This window comes from Candoia aspera, chromosome 1, assembly GCF_035149785.1.
Source record: "Candoia aspera isolate rCanAsp1 chromosome 1, rCanAsp1.hap2, whole genome shotgun sequence".
Taxonomy (NCBI): domain Eukaryota; kingdom Metazoa; phylum Chordata; class Lepidosauria; order Squamata; family Boidae; genus Candoia; species Candoia aspera.
In genome coordinates, this window is record NC_086153.1 from 221,056,834 (window position 1) to 221,078,768 (window position 21,935).

The 21,935-nt window shown below is 39.7% G+C and overlaps 1 protein-coding gene across 1 annotated transcript in view; it reads right to left on the reverse strand.

Annotated features, from left to right (window-relative positions):
* Positions 1-4,044: 4,044 nt before the first annotated feature.
* EPB41L5 (erythrocyte membrane protein band 4.1 like 5) overlaps positions 4,045-21,935 on the reverse strand; it is a 67,206-nt gene continuing 49,315 nt past the window's right edge. Inside the window, exons 17-26 of the mRNA XM_063288808.1 lie at positions 17,226-17,380; positions 16,298-16,392; positions 12,416-12,544; positions 11,480-11,541; positions 9,916-10,029; positions 8,950-9,043; positions 7,228-7,305; positions 6,975-7,013; positions 5,835-5,971; positions 4,045-4,770 (exon numbers count right to left, since the gene is read on the reverse strand). Of these exons, the coding sequence (XP_063144878.1) occupies positions 4,716-4,770; positions 5,835-5,971; positions 6,975-7,013; positions 7,228-7,305; positions 8,950-9,043; positions 9,916-10,029; positions 11,480-11,541; positions 12,416-12,544; positions 16,298-16,392; positions 17,226-17,380 (958 nt within the window). The 3' untranslated portion in view covers positions 4,045-4,715. The remainder of the gene's footprint in view (positions 4,771-5,834; positions 5,972-6,974; positions 7,014-7,227; positions 7,306-8,949; positions 9,044-9,915; positions 10,030-11,479; positions 11,542-12,415; positions 12,545-16,297; positions 16,393-17,225; positions 17,381-21,935) is intronic.

The window sequence follows — 21,935 nt, forward strand, 5'->3', positions numbered from 1 at the left end:
TTTTTTTCTTTTCTTTTCTGGCATTATTAAAATCTACCAGTTTGCAGTATTCCATGCATGTGTGAAGAAGTCAGCTAACACAAGCCCCCTTTCTGGTATCCTCTTATCAATTCCCCTACTAGCTATGAAACCACTGTTCTGGAAAATGCAAACACAGCTGGGCCTTGGGCATGTCACATGCTTGATGTCCCTCAGTGATGCTTCTTGTGTTTTTTCTTCTGTGAAATTCATGTTCCCAAGACTGCTTAGGCATGTTTTGTTGTTTCCAAAATCCTAGCAGACAGAATTTTGGCAAATAGACAACTATACAAAGAAGTTTGGAATTGAGGGCGGAACATGATGGTTAACTTCTCATATAAGTCCAGGGAGAGGCACTTTTGTGCAGAGTAGGAAGGGGATAGTAATCTTCAGCTGACCAAGCATTTTACTGATTTAATGTTATCAATTTAACATAAAAGTCTCCACTGGGTTAATCTTTACTCTGTGTCATTCCATGGACACACCTGTGCAGTGTCCTTGGCAAGAATATACAAGTGGTTTGTCACTTTTTTTTTCTACTAGCCCTGGGATTTTCTGGTATTTCCTCCATCCAGATTCACTTTGCTTAACATTTTGGAAATCAGCAAAATCATTAAGCATTTGCTCATTTTTATTTTTCACCATCACAGCACTGCCGGAAGTGATTTTGCTGATACTCATTGAACTGCTGTCTGTATGAAATGTTATACAGTGAGAATTTTATCCCACCTGAGACATGAAAGCTGGCTGGGTGACTTTTGGCCAGTCACTCTCTCTCAGCCCAGCTCACCTTACAGGGTGGTTGTTGTGGGGAAAATAGGAGGAGGAGGAAGGAGTATTAGGTATGTTCCCACCTTGAGTTATTTATAAAAATAATAAAGGCGGGATAAAAAAAAATCTAAAAAAATCCCTCGAAGTTACCCTTTCTTAACTTTTATGACTGATTTTAAGAAATCGTGAAGTACACAGTAGCAGGGAAAGTCTGCGTTGTGCCTTTTTGATAATGCTTTTTCATTTAAAACAGCTGTTTTATATTCTATAAAAATAGTTATGTTTATTAATTATAATTGTATTTTTATACTTCATAAATTCTTATACTAAAACTAAACTATATTAATTTTGTATATGTGGTGTTTTCTGTCCTTTCAATTGCTTTGTTCAAAATACGTATTTCTGATTCTGTAATGATGGCATATTGAGAAAAAGCCAAAAATATTTGCTTACTGAATGATTTGCAGCTTGGCTGGGGATTACTGAACACCTGATAGGGTATAAGAGGCATTTCCTGTAGCACTACAGCTGGGCAACAAGATGAGTTGTCTACTCTTCATTTGCATGCTGATTGTTCCCATTAGGGATGAAAAGTCAAGTATACTGCATTTGAAAACAACTTGTCAGACTCTGAAATAAAATGGCAACCCTAATTCTAGGTCTGCAGTATATTATTTCATTTATCAGTGAAGAATTTTACCGTCCCCTTCTCTCCTTATTGCAACTATTTTTGTTAACATTCACTTACATTATCCCCAGGAAGTAGAGATGTGTGGTCACTTCTGCTGTGAAAAGCAGGATATTACCCCGAACAAGGATATCCTCAAGGAAGCAGAGGATTTTGTCAGCATTCTGAAGTATGTGAATAAGCATCCGCGAATGCTAGAGCATTGTTCTGCTAGAAGAAAAGTACTTAAGCAGACCTTTTGCACAATTGTGTTGTATTTAGAAATAAGCTACAACTTTATGACTGATTCCAAGTGGTCTACAAATCACAGTTGTTGTTCCCTTATACAATCTTTAGCACAATCATTCTAGCACGATTTTTACATCTGCCATTACAGTACTTATTATATATACACCCACACACAAAATCTTTAAAAAAATAAGTTATACTTTGAGCAACTACATCATTTTAAAAGATACAAATACAGTAGTTAGTCTGAGTTTTTTTTTAAAAAAACAAAAAACTCAAAATAGAAGTTCTTACATACTTCATGATAAGTTTGTCCAATTAGGGAAAACATGTGAGAACAAAGGAATCTGGAATCAGAGCATTAATCACGGTACGAATGTTATGACAGAATGCTCTGTAGTCATTCCACATGCATTCTGTTTCGCAGAGAATAGGTGAAAATTTTGCTTCAAGAGGAATGTTAATGCTTAGCGTTGATACTAGAGCACCCAGCTGTTCTGCCTTAATAATCACAGAAACTTTAGTTATTGAGCAACAAGACAGGGTGCACTTGGGGCACCTTTGTCCATGCCACTACACATGGACTGTAGCGTGAGGCATGTGAAGAAATCTGCATGACTTCCAGCTTTATGCATGCATGCATTTTGCATTTGTAGCAATGACTTACCGTAAGCTGGAAGAAAGGCTTCAGCAGGCAAACAGGATTGTCATTAAAAATATGATCCAACCTAAGCATATGCAGGCAGCTTAACTAGTCAAGAATGGCTGCTATAAACACAAAATGCAATTTTGCATTCATTAGTCAAAGCAAAAGCATCTGCTGCTTTGGTCCATTTTAATCAATCTCAGTAGACACTAAGACAGTTTCCAGCTGCCCCACTAGATGCCCCAAGTTGTCACCCCTCTGCACCGGAGGGTATTCTATTCATGAAAGGCTTTAAGTTCTTTTTCTGGCAGCTATCATTTTACGTCTTTTTGTACCTATCTGCCAAGAAAACTTTACCCACTGATAAATCTGGCGCCAATGACAATTAGTATACCATTTTCCATACCACATTACAATTTCCCTTGTTACGAGTATAGATAATGTGTTTTAGGTTATTCCATCAATTAAAAGAATAAGTATCCGGTCAGTAAATATATTGCCAAACAAGGCAGTAATACTGTAAGAGCAATTCCTGATAATTTCAAAAGAGCAAAATTGAGAACAAACTGGCTCTCTTAATTTCTTGTTTTTGTCACAGTTGTACATCAAGTTAGTAAAATAAAGTAACAGCCACAGTTTTTAAAAAAAAAAAAATGGTCAGCACACAACATTCTACAAAGTGGTTAGGATTATCCAGGCAATTCAAGGTAGCAAAGCTAACTTTCTGGATAACGGTCAAACAGCACCACGTTCTTCCCTCTTCCAACCTCCCCCTTTTTAATCATTCCTACATCCTCAAGAACAAAATATACTCATCCCTTGTAAAAATACTGGCAAGATTCATGAGAGCAGTGGGTTTACCTCAGCTCATGGAAATGTCTGAGAGAGCATTACTATAAGTATTTATTTATTTATTATTTTAAAAATCAAGCCTCCTGAGGTCTGGTAATCAGGGTATATCCTACAGCTACTGATGCTAAGTTAGGGTATATCCTACAGCAACCTCTCCCTCCCCCCCACCCTGGTTACAATTACAACATCTGCTTTGTGAGAAAATTGCCTAAAGCAGCGCTACAGATCAAAGCAAAGCTGCTTGTGTTATTTCACAAGCAGCCATGGCTGTGAGAGAGAGAGCATGCACAGTGGAGTGACATCCGCTCCCCCTTATTTCCATTTTTAACGTCACTTCCACTATGAAGGCAAGCTTTTGATGGGTCTCATTCACTGTTCCTTTCAGAGCTCATCCAGAAATTCATGGCACGCACGTTTCCTTGCTTTCTTGCCTAGATGGCTATAGGTCTTCCATCCGGAACAATGTAAAAGTAATACATCATGTTTTAAAATGACTTACTTCAGAACTTGGTACTTCCATAATGCACATCAAGTGGAGCTGTTTGGAGGAATCAGAATTAAGGTATTTGACAATTTTGCTTATTTGAAAAGGGGCAGCAGATGCAGGTTGATTTGGATACCTGACCCACAGAAATAAATCTTAGCTGTACAAGCCCAGATTTTTTGTTTTCTGTTTTCAAAAATTCTAAGCATAAGTTAAATTCAGGATTCATTTAGTATTTTTCCTGAGTGCAATAGAAAACAGTTTTACTTCTGGTCCAAACCAATCAGCAGTTTAGTGCACAAAGGAAGGAATCTTGTATATTGTCTACTCCTCTGATACAGGAAAGTTGGCATAATGTTGGTATATTTTGCTTTTTAATTTTCCAGTCATGCACAATGTACATATTCCACCTACAACATCATTTAGTAGACTTGAAGAAAATGGAGCACACAAAAAGGACAGTAATTCTAATTGTATGCATTTGAAGCAATTTTAAAAGCCTCCGGTTATTTCTATGCAAGCGTTAGAACTTTCCAAACAGTAGCTAGTGGAAAGCCCAAAGAACACTTGCCCATCAGGCTAATCTAGCAGAAACTAGCAACTACAAAAGAAGATAAAAGAAGATGGCCACACACACACACACAGTCACTACTATTTACTTTTACAGTAGCCACTGGCTTCCCCACTATTGAGTTTAAGCCAGAAAAAAACTTAACCAGCTCATCCCTGCAAGTACTTTCATTTGTACCTACGAAGCAGCACAGAATTCTCTAGCAAAAGCATTACAGTGGATGAAAACCATGTGGATTTTGTGACATCTCAGAATTTCTTCCCATATATTTTGCAAGGGATCCTCAGGCTTCCCGGCAGCTTTATGTCCTATAATCATATTCTTAGTTCCAGTTGAAGGATTTACTGTAAAGCAACCAGACATTCTTTTTTAACCATGGTATGAACATGGCTTAATTTCAGGTAAGTCCTTTGCAGGGGCTTACTAAAGATTCTAGGAAGATGAGATTTGTAGAAGCTCAGAGTTCAGTGGTGAGTAAACATTTTTGCCGTGTAGTATCTTCAGTAACAGGACTGAAAAGAAAAAAAAAATATGCATAATCTTGAGTGGAAGATGAAGAAAAAGCTTATCTTCTTGGAATCCATAGCAGACTGATCTTAACTTAATGGTCAAATAGAAAGCAAACAATTCCAAACAACATGTTGTGATGCCACCTAGCATTCACAAGGTAGATATATATTGCCTGTCTGGAAAGCAGCTGTCAGTTTCAAGCAGGATCTCCTTGGGGGGTGCTTGCTTCAGCAAGTAGCCAAAGGAGATATGCCTCCACAACCCTTCCTTCTCCAGGTGGAAAAAAGTTTATTCTTTTGGCAACTGCAGTTGGTTCTCTGGCAGGAGGGAGGCAGTCTAGAAAGCTACATGCTGGGGTGGGTGGGTGGGTGGGAGAGAGAGAGGAAGAGAGCGCTGAGATTCTCCTTCAATCTTTGTGCAGGAGGCAACCGAGGCAGGACTGGGGGTGTGGTCTTGGGGAAAGGGTTGGGGACCTCCAGCCTTTTATCCTTCAGGCTCACCCCTGCATCCGATATCTGCATTATCTTTCAGAAAAAAATGTAATTTAAAATATATGATAGAGTAAATACCCTTTAAGAGGTATTTATGAACAGAAAGATCTTTGTATCATATAGCCAACGTCTCATCTTTAAAAGCATCTTAATGAAACTTACTCACTGTAAATGGAATGCATGTATTGCTCACTTCAGATGTAATACCCTTATTTTCTGTGCAGCTACAAACATTGCTAAAGTTGAGCCACAGAGAGGACCAGTAAATTACTAGTGGAGCCTATTAATAGACTACTCTAGTAACTGCAAGGTACTATGGTGTTCACAATACCTAACAGAAGAACTGGATTAATAATGTAGAAGTTATACAAAATAATACTGATAGAAGTTGTACAGAAGTTATACAATAATTTAGAAGTTGTACAATTCCTTCAGCATTCCACTGTTCACCAAACTGGTGTTCTCCTAATGTTGTAGACTTGACCTCCCATGATGATTGGCTGGCTGAAGCATGTGGAAGGTAACAGGTGGGGGAGGGAAGGGCTGCTTTAATTCCAGAAAAAGAAAATCCTTACCTGGGCATGGCTTCAGAGGGGTACGGTGGAGCTGATGAGCCAGTAGCCAAGACTGATAGGGCTTCAGTGTTTGCTTTAGTTGTCTTAAGAGGTAAGGCAGCATCATTCCCCAAAGGCCCATTAGAAGTCAGTCCACTCTATAAAGAAAACCAAAGGAAAGAAATCAGCTGATTGAAAGTACAATTGTTCTGATAGGTGTATGCTGTCAGCAAAAGTTCATGTTTACCAATTTATTCCAAATGCCATAGCAGAGAAGGACTGATGTGTGGAATAAATGCTCAGTTTACCTCTTGCCCCTGAATTCTCTCCTTCAAAACCCTCCTTCTCGTGGCTTTTCCCCCAAGTTGGTGAGTTGCAATGGCTGGGACAATGACCAATTTGGGTTGGGAGAGTGGCCAAGATGAAACTGACAGAAAACAATTAGCAGGCAGGAGAGAATAACAGTGGACATACCAGAAGCGGGGTTTCTGGGGATGAAATATGGCCCCCAAAATGAGTAGAGCCAAAAATGTTAGCATCTTTTTCAGTTTTGGGAGATGGTTGGGGAAGGGTTTAAGGGGCAAAATGGATTCTTGAACCTTACAAAGACTTATCACGCCCATTAAAAACCTCCCAAATTTCCCTCCTCCCAAATTGGGGTGACACCACATCACGCTTTTGGAATGCAGCCTTTGAAGTGCAGTTCAAAGTCTGATGTGGCCCTTGAATTGGCCACCTTCAACCACTCTTCAAGGGAGAAGGTAGCCTGGAAACAGGTCAGAATATATAGATCCTCCAAAGAGTTCAGACAACATTTGAATTAGTAAGGGGAATAACTTTCACTCATAACCACAAGGAAGGAACTTGAGTGGAGAATGGAGGGGGAAGCCCTGCCTTTTTCAGAAGAATTAAAGACCACTTCCAGGTTGCAGAAGGCAGAGTCCTTCCCAAACAAGATGGTCACCTTTGATAAAGCAGGAAAAATGTTTATTGTCCACCATAAAACAGAAATAGCAGACTTTCAGAAACTTTACTATATAGATCCATGCTAATTTTGTACCACTTTTAACAACAGTTGTGTGACAATTACTAATAGTAAAGACATGAAGATACAAAGGAATATGAAAATTCATAGTTTGTAAGGAATATTCAGTAACTTACTGGCACTAACCACCTAGGCATAATTGTTGGTGAAGACACCTAAAAGCAAAAGAAACATTAAAAAACCTGTAATATGCTAATATAACCTTATTGGCCCAGTGTCCTATCAACAAAGCTGGTCATGAGACATCAGCTCAAACAAGTTTTAAATTGAAAGTAAAAAAGACTTAAGTACAAACAATGGAAGTACTAATCGTATTTTTAAATCATCACGAGCACAATGAAAAAGCTTCATTTTAATTTTCACTCTTACCTGAGGCGTGGCTTCTGTGAAGTCAATTAAATTTTTTGCCTGTGATGTTAACGAAATCTCTGCGCACTCTGGGGAACTCTGCCAAATGGAATAGTTAGTTAAGATACGCTCAATCACATGGAAAGCTGCAGAATGTTTCCTAGGGTTTCATTCAGTTTTGAAAAAGTTGCAAGGGTGGGACTGATGTTTATGAACACTGCCCTGGTGGCACTGTTTCCCTCTGCCATACACATTTTAGGCTCTGTTATACATGGATCTAAATTTCAGACACAGTATGAATTGAAGCAATGCAATCAGTAATTTATTTTCAGATTTATAACCCAGCTTTATTTTGTACAACTTAAGGCAGCATATGAATGGCTTCCTCCTCCTATTTTCCCTACAACCACCATCCTATGAGGTGGGTTGAGCTGAGAGAGAGGGACTGGCCCAAAGTCACCCAGCCGGCTTCTGTGCCTAAGGGAGGGTTAGAACTCACGGTGCCCGGTTTCCAGTCTGGCACCTTACCTGCTACACCAAACTGGCTCTTGAATCCCACTCTTGCAGCACAGAACATACACACTGGTGGACTTAAATTACATACAAAATAGTTTTTCTGTAAATTTTTTCACTATTTTTTAAAGTATCCGGCTGTTCAATCTTTGACAAATGCCTTTAAATACAGAATTGATTTGCATGCAATTTAAATTGTAGTTCACTGGAGCATTAGGTTTATGTGCTTCCCACCATTCAAAGCTGATTATTTTTTAATAAATTATCAGATTTTTATTGCCAATTCAAACCATTCTTCTCACAGACTAAAGGCGATGTACATAACACCAAATCATGGTTTAATGAAGGACAGACCATACATTTATATTTGGGGACAATCTTTAAGGGACTACATATTGGAAAGAGCAGTGCTAGGCTAGACCTGGACATGGGTGACTTTTCTTCCCTTCCCTACTGCTTGTCATGTCCTCGTTGCAAGGCACAAAGAGCCTCACAACGTAGATCATGATCATCAAGAAATAGAGGAAGAAGATAATTAAACCAGGGATTAAAACAAGCACCCAAAGCACCCACACCCATGGACCCATATACAGCTGAAAAGAAGGACATCGGATGAGCAGAGATAAGCCGCACCTGGTGCCCTGGAGGACACACCAGAATCGAGAGGACAAGAGAAGACACCGGGAAAACGCCCATGCAGCAATCAAGGGTCCCATCAAGAGGGTTTGGGACAATAGAGGGTGGAGGAGCCCGGGGCCATACAAGAGGGTATAAAAGGGGCACCTCCACACCACAACCCCCGTTCCCGTTTTTCGTTCTGTCAGCCACCATTCCAATAAACCAGAAATCCTTAATACCCATTGAGTGAGTCTGTGTCTTATTGCGAAGCGAGACTGACCCTGACACCGCTTTTCCCTCTCTTCACAGTGAAAATCCCTGCATGAAAAAGATCTCATTTGCCATTTTCATAATCCTTGTGTCTAAATGCACAAGTGGGAGAACAGATGTGCACACACACACACACACACAGACTGAAGAACGAGTGAAGCGTCCCACTCACTTTTGACATTACATTATACTCAACATAATCTCATTCTATCCCAGGAACCTACCCCAGAACAGAGCTTTAAATTACTGCTGTGTTTAACAACCAACGCAAGCAGTTTGCTTGGGACTTCTCAACTTGTGCTTCGGAAGACCCACGCTGCTCCTCGCAAAGAAGCGACATACCTTTACAGGAACATCCTCTACTCTAGGAGCCAGATCAGTCGGATTCGCACAATCTTTGGAGTCAGGGGCAGTAATATTCTCCTTGAATTCATTCCTGGAAGATGTAAACACACCAGCCATGATACAGAGCACACATGAAGGAACTGCTTTCACTTGCAATTCCTGCCTGGAGGCAAAGGCAGCCTTTGAAGTCAGTGCTGTGTGACCTGTTGATCTCAGGAGCTTCTGCCCCAAATAACTTCCCTCCCTGCCAAGCTAAAGCAGCCCCAGTGGAACAGTATGGTGGACTGACAGTGGGGGGAACTAGCTAGTTTGGTGTCCAGTTGGTGTGTCTTTGCCAGAATAGGTGGTTCCACTGATCTCCATGCTTTCAGTGGCCAGGCAGACGGATGCCAAAAATGTAGCCTACCCTCTGGCACAGGCTGACAAAAAAAAAGGCTTCTGCTGCAAGGAAGTCCTACAGATCCATTCAGTATACTAAAGGTAAAAAGCAGATAGATATAAATCACTTAACCAATATAATAAGTTTTCCAATTTACTGATTGGAGAACTAAGGCTCGGGAAGGGGTCTTTCTGCCTTTTGCAAATTCAGCAAGAAGCAAATTATTACATAAAGGACTCACAAAATGAAAAAAGTGGACAAGTGGACAAATGACAGCAACCCTTTGAGAAGGATAGGTAGATGGCCTGTCCACCAAGTGGCTCAAGAAGTTGTGAAATCCACATTCAACTAAAATGAGGGGTATAAAGCCTCTACTCTTGCTTGTTGAGAATGAGTCTAGGCCAAATTTCTCGCTGCTTGGTTTCCCATAGAAAAGCAGAATCCTAACCCAACTGGAAATCACAAGATTGAATGAGTGAGCCCTTCAAGTGCTCCATATATTGTTCTTAGATTATTACATCTCCCATTGTCATGCGCTCCCATTCTCCAGTGGGAATAGTCCCCTTCCCCACGGGGGGACTTACAGAATGAAGGCACTGGAGACCGGGATCACTTTTAGTCCCTCTCGTGGTTCCTGGCACATGGGGCTGAGGCTTCGCAGGGGGCTGTTCTTTTCCTTTCCTGATGGAAGAATGCTTCTAAATAAAGCAGAGCCAAAAATGTAACGATTGAGTTCTGTTCCATTGTTCCAAGAACGTTCTTTCATTCAGCATTAAAAAGCAAAGCAGCCTGGCCCTCTCTTAATGCAAATCATTTCCTGGAACTGTTGGGTCATTGTGAATATCAGTACTGTGGCAAGGAAAAGGGAAGTTAATAACCTAGGAAAATTGCATCTGGGTAAACACACTGACCTCAAGTTTTGTGGTTTCTGCCAGACATAAATACAAGGAGAAGGTGTTTGATGCAACACAGCTCTCTAAGCAGTGTGGCATTATGATCAGAGAAGTTTAGATTTACATCTCTTTTTAGTGCTTGTGCGCTCTCTCTCTCTCTCTCTGTCATACACGCCCATCAAATTTAACCTACCACACCTTTATTAAAAGGAAAAGGGGGCAGGGAGGAAGGAAAATTATGGATACAGCCTTGGGCTCCCTGGCACTCTGAAACAGAGGTCCTGCTTTCCATGCAGAAAATTCTTGGATTAATCCCTGGCCCTTTGTGTTTGAACCTTCTAACAGAGCTGGTTCTGTGAAAGAACTCAGTCTTAAGTTTCTGAGGAACTGCTGCCAGGAACAGAAGATGACAATCCTGGGTCGGATAGATGAATAGTTTGATCTGGTGTAAGTCGGGTGATTCTTACGCAGAATGAGATGAATGCACTATAGTATTCAAATGCTGTACTTCCAGATATCCAAACCTACCCTGATAGCATCAAGAAGAAAAAGCAGATTGCTTCACAATGAAAGCCATGACCCTCAGGATGCTGAATTCTGGGTATGACTTGGGTGCAATCAGAGAACTGCAAATGTCTATTTTTATTTCCATCTTATGCAGTTAGTACCCATTTGGCAGATAAAAATCTTGAAAAATCATTGATCTATGGAAAGCTCACAGTCAAATGTGTGCCCACGGTATTTATACGGGTAGTACTCAGGTTATGATGGCAATTGGGACTGGAATTTCCATTACGTGATGTGGTCATTACAGTACAACGTCACGTGACCACATAGCTTAGTGACAGCAATCCCTGTAGCCATCGTAACCCCAGGACAATGCAGGTTGTTAAACAGGAAGCAGCGGGATTCCCAGGCAAGCAGTCCCTTCTTGAACAGCAGAGTAATCTGTCCCAATGAATTTGTTCTCCTGGCTAGGTAAGGATATTCAATTTTCTAGAATCTCAGTCGAATAAGACACAAGGCCTCATTTTTAAAGACTAAGCAGAAACAAGACTAAATCACAATAATGTGAGTTGGGTTAATAATACTCCCAGAAATATTATCCTGTAGGCATTTTAAAACCACTAATTAGCATCATTTTTACAGAACTTTGTTATGAGTGGCTTCTTGCATTATTAAGTGGGTACAGGAACCTGCTCACACCACAGTTAGAGCAGAAATCTTCAGCACATTTCAACCTCCATATTGATACCTTCCAGCCACATCTTGAATATTAGTGTTCTTGTTGCCAGATATGCTTCCCTCCCTCACAACCTAAAACAAAAGAAACAGTACGTCTCAGAAAATTTAATTTTATGAAGGCTATAATCTTCTAAAACCCACAACTTTTTCTCTCTGACAGGTCAAAGGCAATGAAGCCTAACATTACACAAGTGCCCTTCTCTGTCACTTCTTATGGGCTCCCAAAGAATGCGTTATACCCCTGAAGGGTATAACCTGCATCCAAGTTTTCTGCTCTCATTGTGTCTGGATGGAGAATGTTCTGGATGACAGAAGCTTGATTATGATGCCTCCACTGTAACAGTAGGTGGTAGATGTTGGAATAAGAAACAGCATCCCTCTTTCTTTACTCTACAAATATTCTCAACATGGTAATAAATTGTCACTGAGAAATTTGCTGAGCCCAGGAGTTTCATGCTTTCTTCAGTAAGCTTTGGAATGCTTCAGAGACAAGGAAGGGCTGAATATACTGGAGGCAATTCCTCTTTAGCATAGGCCTCCTTCCTTGGATCTGGATGGTAAAATGCCTCCCTCTCATCACCTTCAAACCCTGAGGATTCAGCAAAAAAAAAAAAAAGTCCTATGACCTCACCCAATTACTCTCTTCAGCAGTGTTCTCCAGATTTGCCCAAGCCTTCAGCAGTGTAACACAGCCCAGTCCCATCTACTGAGAAGGCACTTATTAATGTAGGACAGGTGGAGAGAGAGAACTTCTATCAACACATCTGTAGGCTCTAGAAGATTATGAACAAGGCTCTGCACAGGTGCTTAAACCATGCATGTAAATTAGAGAGTAATGATAAAGGACAATATCAATACCAGCAACACCTAAGACCCTTAAAGAAAATATTACAGAAAATTAATGCTGTTTATTAAAAAAAAATCACTGCATAAGCAAAGCTCTTACTTTGTGCCCTGCCTCCACCTGGGCCTTCAGAATATTGCTCTTAATGTCCGGAGGCAACCGCACAGAGGTGCTCACAGGGCTTTCAATTGCATTGTTCAGGCATTTATCTGTCAACTTCACAACTTCCTCCTAGAAATAAACAGAAATCCATTAATCAACAACATACCTGGTTAGGTGAACAGCCAGCAAAAGCAGCACAGAAAAGGAACTAATATAACTTCAACATCTAACATATAATATGTGTACTACATATGCTTCTGACCAGGACTCTGCCTTATTGTGGGTTTCCATGTTTGATTAGTACCAAAACAATGTTCTGTTATTGTAATATAACCTGTATTAAGGAGTTAGGACTAAACCATTGTGAGCATTAATAGAATAAGACATATATGTGTGGCTCTCGTTGCCCAGTAACTAAAGAACTTTGGTATCTAATCCTACAGGTTATATCTCAATTTTGAATTACGATAACAGTTTCCTATAGAATAAGGAACATTTTCTTTTCTTTTGCTTCTAAGCAGCATGAAAATGCTTAAACCCTGGAAAGCAAATAGTATCTCTTCACTTCAGAATTGGATATACAAACTGTGGACAATTGCTATGGCTGAGAAACTTACACGCAGGTGGAACACACTCAAAAGGCTTACAAAACAGAACTAATTTATAGGTATACATTATCTCATCTACAGTTCCATAAAAAAAATATTCAGCCCCTTTTGGATTTTCTGAATTTTTGCATATATTGGACACACTTATGTTATCAGAACTTCATTTTATTTATTTATTCAATTCGTATAGCCATGGGCCTTAGTGAAAAAGAGAGCCTGAATGAATAAACACCACCTGAATTCAGTGTTTGTTTCGATTACTTTTACAAAGTCATTCAACATGTGATGTGCCAATGTGAACAGCCTTTAAATTCAGTAAGTGGTTGAACTGCCTTTAACTGCGACTAACTTCAACCAAAACTTTCCTGTAAATTGCTGATCATTGTCTTACTTCATTGTATGGGAATTCTGGTGCATTATTCCATGGCCAACAACTTCAGCTTAGTAATATTTGAAGATTTTATACCACAAACTGCTCATTTCGGATCCTTTTACAACATTTCTATGTGACTTAGGTCTAGACTTTGAGTTGGCCAACCCAAGGTATTAAATGTGTTCTTCATCCATTCTCTTATAGTGTTTTTTTTTTTTGCATGCATGCATGCATGGGAGCACTGTCTTGGTGCATGGCCATCTTGTGCTTCAGTTTCAGCATGGATATCTTGATATTTTCCTGCAGAATTCTGATACAAAGCAGAAGGTATGTTTCCATCCTTGATGGCAAATCATCCAAGTCCTGCAGCAGTAAAGCGTTCCCAAATGACGAGACTGCCACCTCCATGCCCAAGCACCAGTAGATTCTTTATTGTGAAATGTGTGTTTGGTTTCTGCCAGGCATAACAACATCTGTGTAATCCAAAGGGTTCCACTCTAGATTGATCTGTCCACAGAATATTCCTCCTGAAATACGGAAGGTCATCCAGGTGGTTTTTTACAAACTTGGGAATGAGCATCAATTTTCTTCTTCTTAGTGAGCAACGGCTCCCATCTTGCTACTTTCCCAGGAATCCCATTTTCATCTGGTGCCTTAGCCACATTGAGAGAGATTTGCAGGTTGTTCTGGGGTTCTTTATGACTTCCTGGATTATTTTTACCCTGTAACCTTTGAGTGATTATGACAGGCCATGTACTCTTGGGAAGTTTCACTATTCTCCTAAATCTTATGCATTGCAAGATTATATTTTTGCTTGTGGACTGATAGAGCCCCAGAGCTTTAGAAATCATTTTGTAACTCTTCCAAATTGGTATCAATGATTTTTTAATGGAGGTCTTCAGAATTTTATTTGCAGGGAGGAATGACATGCCATAAAATCTGTGTAGTGAGAATCTCACTGTGATGATGACAGCCAACATTTATGAAATTTAGTTAGAACAGGGTTGGCCCAAATCAGCTGATTGTTTAATGAAATATTTACACAACTGGCCCTAGTTACCACTTTAACTGAACTGACTGAACTAGGGAGAGGCAATTATTTTTTCACACTGGCAGACTGCATAATGGATGACTCAAATGAAGGACTAAATCTGAATAACCCACATGAAGTTCTGATAATACCCAGTCATAAAAATACATAAAAATTCTGAAAATCCAAAGGGGCAAATACTTTTTCATAGAACTGTACATGCAGGATTGATTAAATCAATTTTCAACATATTGGATTAGACTACAGATAGATATTTTCTAAGCTTTGCATTCAATATTCATATGTGAAGTAGAATTCTTTTCTGTATTCAGTTCTATATTATATGGCTGAAATTAATTAATTTTTATATTAATTTTCTTTGCCCCTGGGAAAAAAGAATTAAGAGAAGAATTTTAATCATTTTCCATCTGGCAAAGCAAAAATAAATCCTGTGCCCTCCTCAACAACACTGATTTATAGTTTTCACTCCAAATCAGTTTTTGTCACTATCTAAGCAAAGTTGGGAAGAAAGGGAAAGGGGAAAGTTTTGCTCCCATTACTTATTTATTCTGTTTACTTTTCAAAATTTATCCTCCTGCCTTATAAAGGAATGAATGAATGCTTGTTAATATATAGATTCCTGGGTCAGTCCTTAGAGCACATATTTAATGTCTTATGTGGTCTTTTCCTTTGGAGATTGCTGTAATTTAACAGATTTAACTTGTCCTAACAGTCAGGAATCACGCTGAGACAAGGAATAGGTCTCTAGTGTTTATTACTGCTACATTAGACAGAAAATCCTAACAAACTGAAGAAGCGTGGGAAAACCCAGACAGATAAACCCCAAAGTCAAGGTGGGTCTGATCTGTGTCTCTCTGAATGGCTGCTTAATTCCTCAGTACTACGCGTAAGTTTTCCCCCCTGGATAGAGGCCCCCTCCTGCTCGCCATCAGTACTCATGACATAACTCAGCAACATGAATGTATCTCACAATAAATATTTACTTGTCTCAAATGACAGGAAGCAGTATTTTTATTAGGTAATTATTTTTTCTAAGGAGAAGAGTGCTTGTCAGGTCAGATCTCCCTCCTCCTGAAAATTGCCTAGTGTTTATTTTTGCCAAGGGCATTGATCTTACTCCAGATGACTGCATTACAGTGCTTAAGCGCAGGTCCCAGGATGTTTTGAAGTGCATCCAGAGAAAGGGTGTCATGTAGTTGCCTGGCCTCATCCACAGAGTTTCATTATAATATTTATAGACAGAATGACTGCTGAAACGAGCCCAGGTTATTTAAGTTGACTACTGTATTTTATAGCATTGTGTTTTAGGAGTACACCAAGAAGTAGAATTTTAATCTTTCATATGAGAAGCTTTTGCAAATGAACAAAACCACGAACGCTTCCAACATGAAAGAAAAACTTTCTTTGACTTTGTTGTGATATGTGAAGACACTTCCTTGATGTGCTTCTCCAACTTCTGCATGTCTACCTAGCTTGAGCTTGTTCTTTCAAACACATTTTCCACCTACTGTTCATTACAGAACGTCCTTTAGAACAGATGCAGATATAGATACAGAACATCACATCTCCCTAAACACATGGAAAAATAGCGAGGTCAAGCTTTTATCATTCCCTGCATTCCAGAAACAAAAGTGACTGAATGCCTATCTAATTAAAAATTAATTGCTCCCTTCTGTGCCAGCATGTCCTTCAAAAGATTGCCAGTCTTACAGACTTCCAAACCCACTAAGCTTGCTCACTAAGCTGCAAGACGTAGCAGTTTTTATCTTGCATGAACAGAAACATTATGGGGAACAGCAAGCATTAAAAACCCTGACCCCATATTCCTGGGCAAAGAAAGTGTGCAATACCTGCTCGTTGACATTTATGTTTATGCTGGACTGCGAAACCAATACTGCAGTGAGCTCAGCCTCCAGGTGCTTCAGTTTCAGTGATGGTTCATCAACTAGAAAAAGAAAGGAAGAAAGACACTGGATATACAGCTTGAAAAAAATTGAAATAAAGCTGAAATAAAGCTCTACAAACCTCTGGCATTTTATCTTTGACATTGCTTGCAAACAGTAAAAATGGATTTCACTTATCTGTAACTGCTATTCTTTCTATGCTCTCTATGCAGTCAATTACTTAGAGGTAATTGTAGCTACATTATCTGAAGATCTCTGTAAAGTTTAATAGTTCTATAGGAATTAGGAGCTAGAAGGTTGGAAGAGAAAATTTCAAGTGAAGCTTGAGATTTTTGGAAGTTTTCAGTCACTATAGGGACAATACGTTGCTACTTCGAGGACAGCAAGAACAATCATGACTCATGACAAGAGAGGTGTTAGGCAAATACATTTTTATTTATTTATGTATTAATCAAATTTATCACCACCCATCTCCCCAGAGAAGGGACTCTGGGCGGTTATTCCTTGGCTAACTCCTGCCCTTCCCTAAACACAGGACTGTGCACAGCTGTTGACTGCAGAGCACTTACGGAATTTACTGTTAAATGCTGTTAAAACAAAACAAGCCCAGTGTATGGGGGAAAATAAGACATGGTAGCAATTGACATTTGGACAAAGAAATCATTAGGGAGAGAAGAAAGGTTGCTTGTCACTGCATTTTTTTTAAGTATCTGGAATCAGCTGATGGTTATTGGAAAACCATCAGTTGTGTTTAAACATGCTTATTTCATAATATAAGAGCACATTAGAGACATAGCTGCAAGCCACTCAGCTGTAAGCCAATGAAGTGATCTAAGTGTCCCACTACTGATGAGTTCACAGAGCCATGCCTTACCAACTAGATTTGTTTTCTCAGAGGGGTGTTCCTTTGTACCATCTCCCCCTTCCGATGTTTCAACTAATCCCCCAACAGGAGGAAAACCAGCAGCACTGTCAGTACAAGCGTCCAACACTTCTTTGTTATCCAGTAAATCAACAGTCAGAGGCACGCTGCACAGGCTAGGAAAAGGAAACAAGACTTAAACAAGACTATAATAAACAAGTTTAAATGGAAGGTCACTTATGCTCCTATCAAATATTTTTTTAAAAAAATGGCAACAATGTATGTAAGAGGGTCTTAGCATTTAAAAGATGTTTCCTTTTTTCTCTCAAATAAGTAGCCATACAGGTGAAGGTGTTCATGTTTTTAACTATTTCTAATTGCATCTAATTCGCTTACAACTGATGTAGATAAGTAACACACCACCACCACAAAAAGCAAATCTGAGGTGGTTCAAGCATGAACAGTTGCTCCAAAGTTACTCCACCCTAATCCTACCAGAAGGGTCCTGACGTTGTTCATTTGGAAGTGTTCTGAGCACAAATAGCCCATTTTGAGTTCAAGGCAACTTTTTGAGCTCAAAACACTTCCAGGATGGTCAGAATGGTGCCAAAACACTTCCACTAAAGACAAACTTGAACCATTTTGAATTCAAAACATTTTGCATACCCTTACTATAGGTAAGAGCCAGTTTGGGGTAGTGGTTAAGGCATCAGGCTAGAAACTGGGAGACTGCTTTAGTTCTGCCTTAGGCACAAAGCCAGCTGGGCCAGTCCCTCTCTCTCAGTTCTGGGAAGCAGACAAGGGCAAACCACTTCTGGCAAAGCTTGCCAAGAAAACTGCAGGGACTGGTCCAGGCAGCCTCCGAGAATTAGACACGATTGAACCGATAAGAAAAAAACTATAGGTAAATGTAGGGATTTAAACTGAATACAAAGACAAACAAAATTAGAAGCATTTTCATTGAATCCACTGCTACCTTGTACAGCAGTATGACAATTGCTCACAAAATACTGATTGCCATGGCACATAGTGGCTTCTGCAGTAAAACATGTGAATGAGAGAGACGCATTTTTATATATGGGTATATTTGTGGCCCAAGCACAAGCCATGGAAATTTGAAGTAATATGCCTGTTCTTCATACTTTACATATGTAGTCAGAGCAGAGAGCAAAATAAGACAAAGCATGACACCACCAAAGGTTAACATCAACTAGACCAGTGTTCTTCAGCCTTGGCAACTTTAAGATGTGTGAACTTCAACACTGGGATTTCAACTCCCAGAATTCCTCAGCCAACATGTTGCCAAGGTTGAAAAACACTGAACTAGACTGATCGTTTTTCTTTTGGGCATTTTGCTTGATCTAGTTCCAACAGATGCACTGGTCATTCTCTTGAGTGGCTGAGCAATCCAAGGTGGGCAAGAAAACTCTAAGGTGCCTCTATATTATATGTGGATGCCTCTCCTTTTAGAGTAATTTATGTTTTTACTCCGCATATGCAATTTGCATGTGTAGGGCTGCAGACATCCCTCTCAAATCACAATGGCTCCATTTGCATGACATATTTAATTGGGTTATTTAAGGACCAGTGTGTTGTAAAACACAGTAAATGATTACTAAGGTTGGGATCATATCCTAGTTAACTCAAAAGTACCCAAAATTAATTGCAGAGTCAATTAATTCCATCCAGTATTGGCATGCTGTGCAAACCTAAGAGAAGGGGTTAACATAAAATTAATTTTCTCTTTTGTCTGCCTGGGGAGAACAGTCCTGCCGAACTGGGCTGCTGTAGGTGCTCCATCTCTTTGGATTTTCTTTTCAGTCTGCACGTATGTGAGGAGAGGGGCTGAAATGGGTAGAAAGCCAGGGAGGAGAGTGAAGTCTTCTAACTGGTCCATGTTGGTACTAACCCTGACAGGGTCACCGTGGATTATTAAATTATTTTTTTCACCCTATATCAATCCCCTCTGCCCCAGTGGAACATGATAGTTGACCAATCTTTGAAAGGTAGTCAGAATACTTGCCAAGATGGTTGCTTTCAATATAACCAGGGCAGTTTCAGGTTCTTGAGTCCCTCTCCCACTGCATCCTCAGGAATAGTGACAGACTCAGTCAGCCACACCATGCAAATGCAGCCCATGATGTTCAACTTACAGGTACACGTCATAGACTAAACATGCCAGAACATTGAATTCCATAGAAAAACATATTTGCTTCCAAATGTGCATCTGTTACCGAGCATTTGTAACAACTCAATAAGACGACCATTGGAGAGCTACAAAAGTACATGGTACTTTTGATCTCTTCTAAAGCCTCAAGTGGAAATGCAGTGCCTGCTGAGGATTAAAAAGACCAAAGAGACTTTACTTCTCTTATCAATCTTCAGGCCTTTGAACAGGTGCAAATAATTCTAAAATCAGAGAAATAGCATTGTATCTCTCCAAACCTCTTTGCAGTGTAGGAGGAGGCCACTGACTACTGACAAAAAGCAGAAGTAACTTGCATTGGTCTGTTAAAAAAAATCCACACACAGCTCTGGTTTGCATAATGTGCTTAACTGCTTTGGGTGATTAATGCAAATGCTACCATTTCACTCTTTTCACACAGAATTTTAACCATGATCTGAGGTGAGAAATACTCAGCCTAGACAATAATTAAGATTCATGGTATTTGTCTAAAATGACAGTGTATACATTTACATGAACCACCCAGTATGGTTTAGGCATGCTGTAGATAGTAATTTCATTGGAGCCAAAATGAGCAAATTTTTTCTGCTGCTCAGATTAATCCAGCTGGAAATTAATCAAAGGCAGTGGGAGGGAGAATCTGAAGCTGCAAGAATTGCTTGAACACATTTTTAAGCTGGAGCACAGGGAAAAGCTAGATTTCATTGCAGCTGTATTAGGCTGCTTTAAATGCCATGAAGGTTTCATGTACACTTAAGAACTCAGAAAAGACAAACAATGGGTACCTTGCTACTTTTGAAAATAGTAGTTCTAGCAGTTACCTGGTCTGTCTTTGGCTTTAAGCATCAGAGCAGCTGAATTCACACCAAGCCATAATGGAGTTTGCTTGGCTTTGGCTTAGCTAATTCAATAAATCACAGTTAAATAAACTATGGCTTAGATTATATATTTAGCTTTTCCACCACCACCGACACACATACCTGCACTGATTTCTTGCCATCACATCTGGATTCCCTGTGAGGGGAAAAAATGGCTCCCACAACCTTGAAACACCTTGTCACCTGTTACTTACTAACAATGAATAGCAAATGTTTTCTAGCATTTTCTTCAAGTCTCTCCACATCTGGGGAAAATGAAAAATGATGCCCATGTCTGTGTGAATTTTCTGAAGGATACTTGTAGCACTTAGTCACATGTGCCAAATCACTGTATGCCCAATATAACTCACCAACTTTTTTTTTTAAATTATGTTTCTGTCTGAGCATCTCTCTCACCTACAGAAACTATTGCTATATATCAATCTATTGGGCTTTCAGTATCAGCATGGGCCGGAAGCCATTAATCCCAAGAAACACCTTTCTCAGAACTGCAGTTAGGAATATTTATTTAGAGGATGGTTAAAACAACAGTACAAGAATTCCAACAAATACTCTACTTGCAAATGAGAAGTTATGTAACAGCAAATTAGGGAAGGAAGATTCTGGGTGATTTTTTTCGGTTGCTGTTGTTCTTTTGATGTAAAGGGAAGGAGGGATTTTTCTTTTATGAAGGAGGGGCAGACTGCACCTATTGATTATTTTGGAAATGGCTATTTGTCAATCTGAGAACCAGCTCTCACACAATCAGTCCTTGCAACTTGTCAAGTAGAGCAATCCTACTAACTGAAGTAGGATCTGCTTTGGCAAAGCCTTGCTAAGTTAGTGTAACTGAATGTAGATTTGACCTTGGGAAAGGTTTGAGAGCCGTTAAGGGGGAACAGAAAGAGCAAGCTCTTAAAAGGGGACTTGCAGAAAAGATCACACAGTTCTGAGACAGGGAGGCATGAGAAACAAACTCAGAATAATTCCACCTTGATGTTGTTTAGTGTAACATGTGCAGAGAGAAACCTGAACAGGCTTTCAAAAATCTGTTATTTTTACTACATAATATGCATTCCTGGAATCCCTACCATTCCTGTTTCTTGACCTGGCCTTCTCTGAGGAGCTGACATCAATCTAGAAAGCTTATCCAAGTTTCTCTGTCTTAACTTACACTAAACAAAATCAAGGTGGTGTTATTTTGAGTTTCTTTCTCCCATTTCCCTCCATCTCCCTCTGTGTAATTTTTTTCCTGCAAATTCTCCCCTTAATAGTTCTATCATAACTTTCCCAAGGCCAGATCTAAGTTCCTTTACAATTAGCAACAGCAGAGCAAAAGAGAAATAACCTTCTGCTTCCCTCATCCCCATGTAAAGTGTATTCTGTCCTTGTTGTTTCCATCCTACTGATATCATTGCTCCCCCATTAAGGGATGTGTCTAGGACAAGTAAGGCCTTTGATCATGTGAAGCTTCTCCAGGAGAGGGAAATAATTCCAGGACACCATCAATTTTTGGTCTCACATCTCTTGATGAAGCACCTTTCTCAGCTTCAATGATGAGTTGATTTGTGAAATCAAATCTCCCCATGCAACAACAACACCTCTTTTCAGCCTTCAGAACATCTCCAGTGTACGTGAGATAGTCTTACAGGACCATGGGATTGCAACTAAAGCAATTTA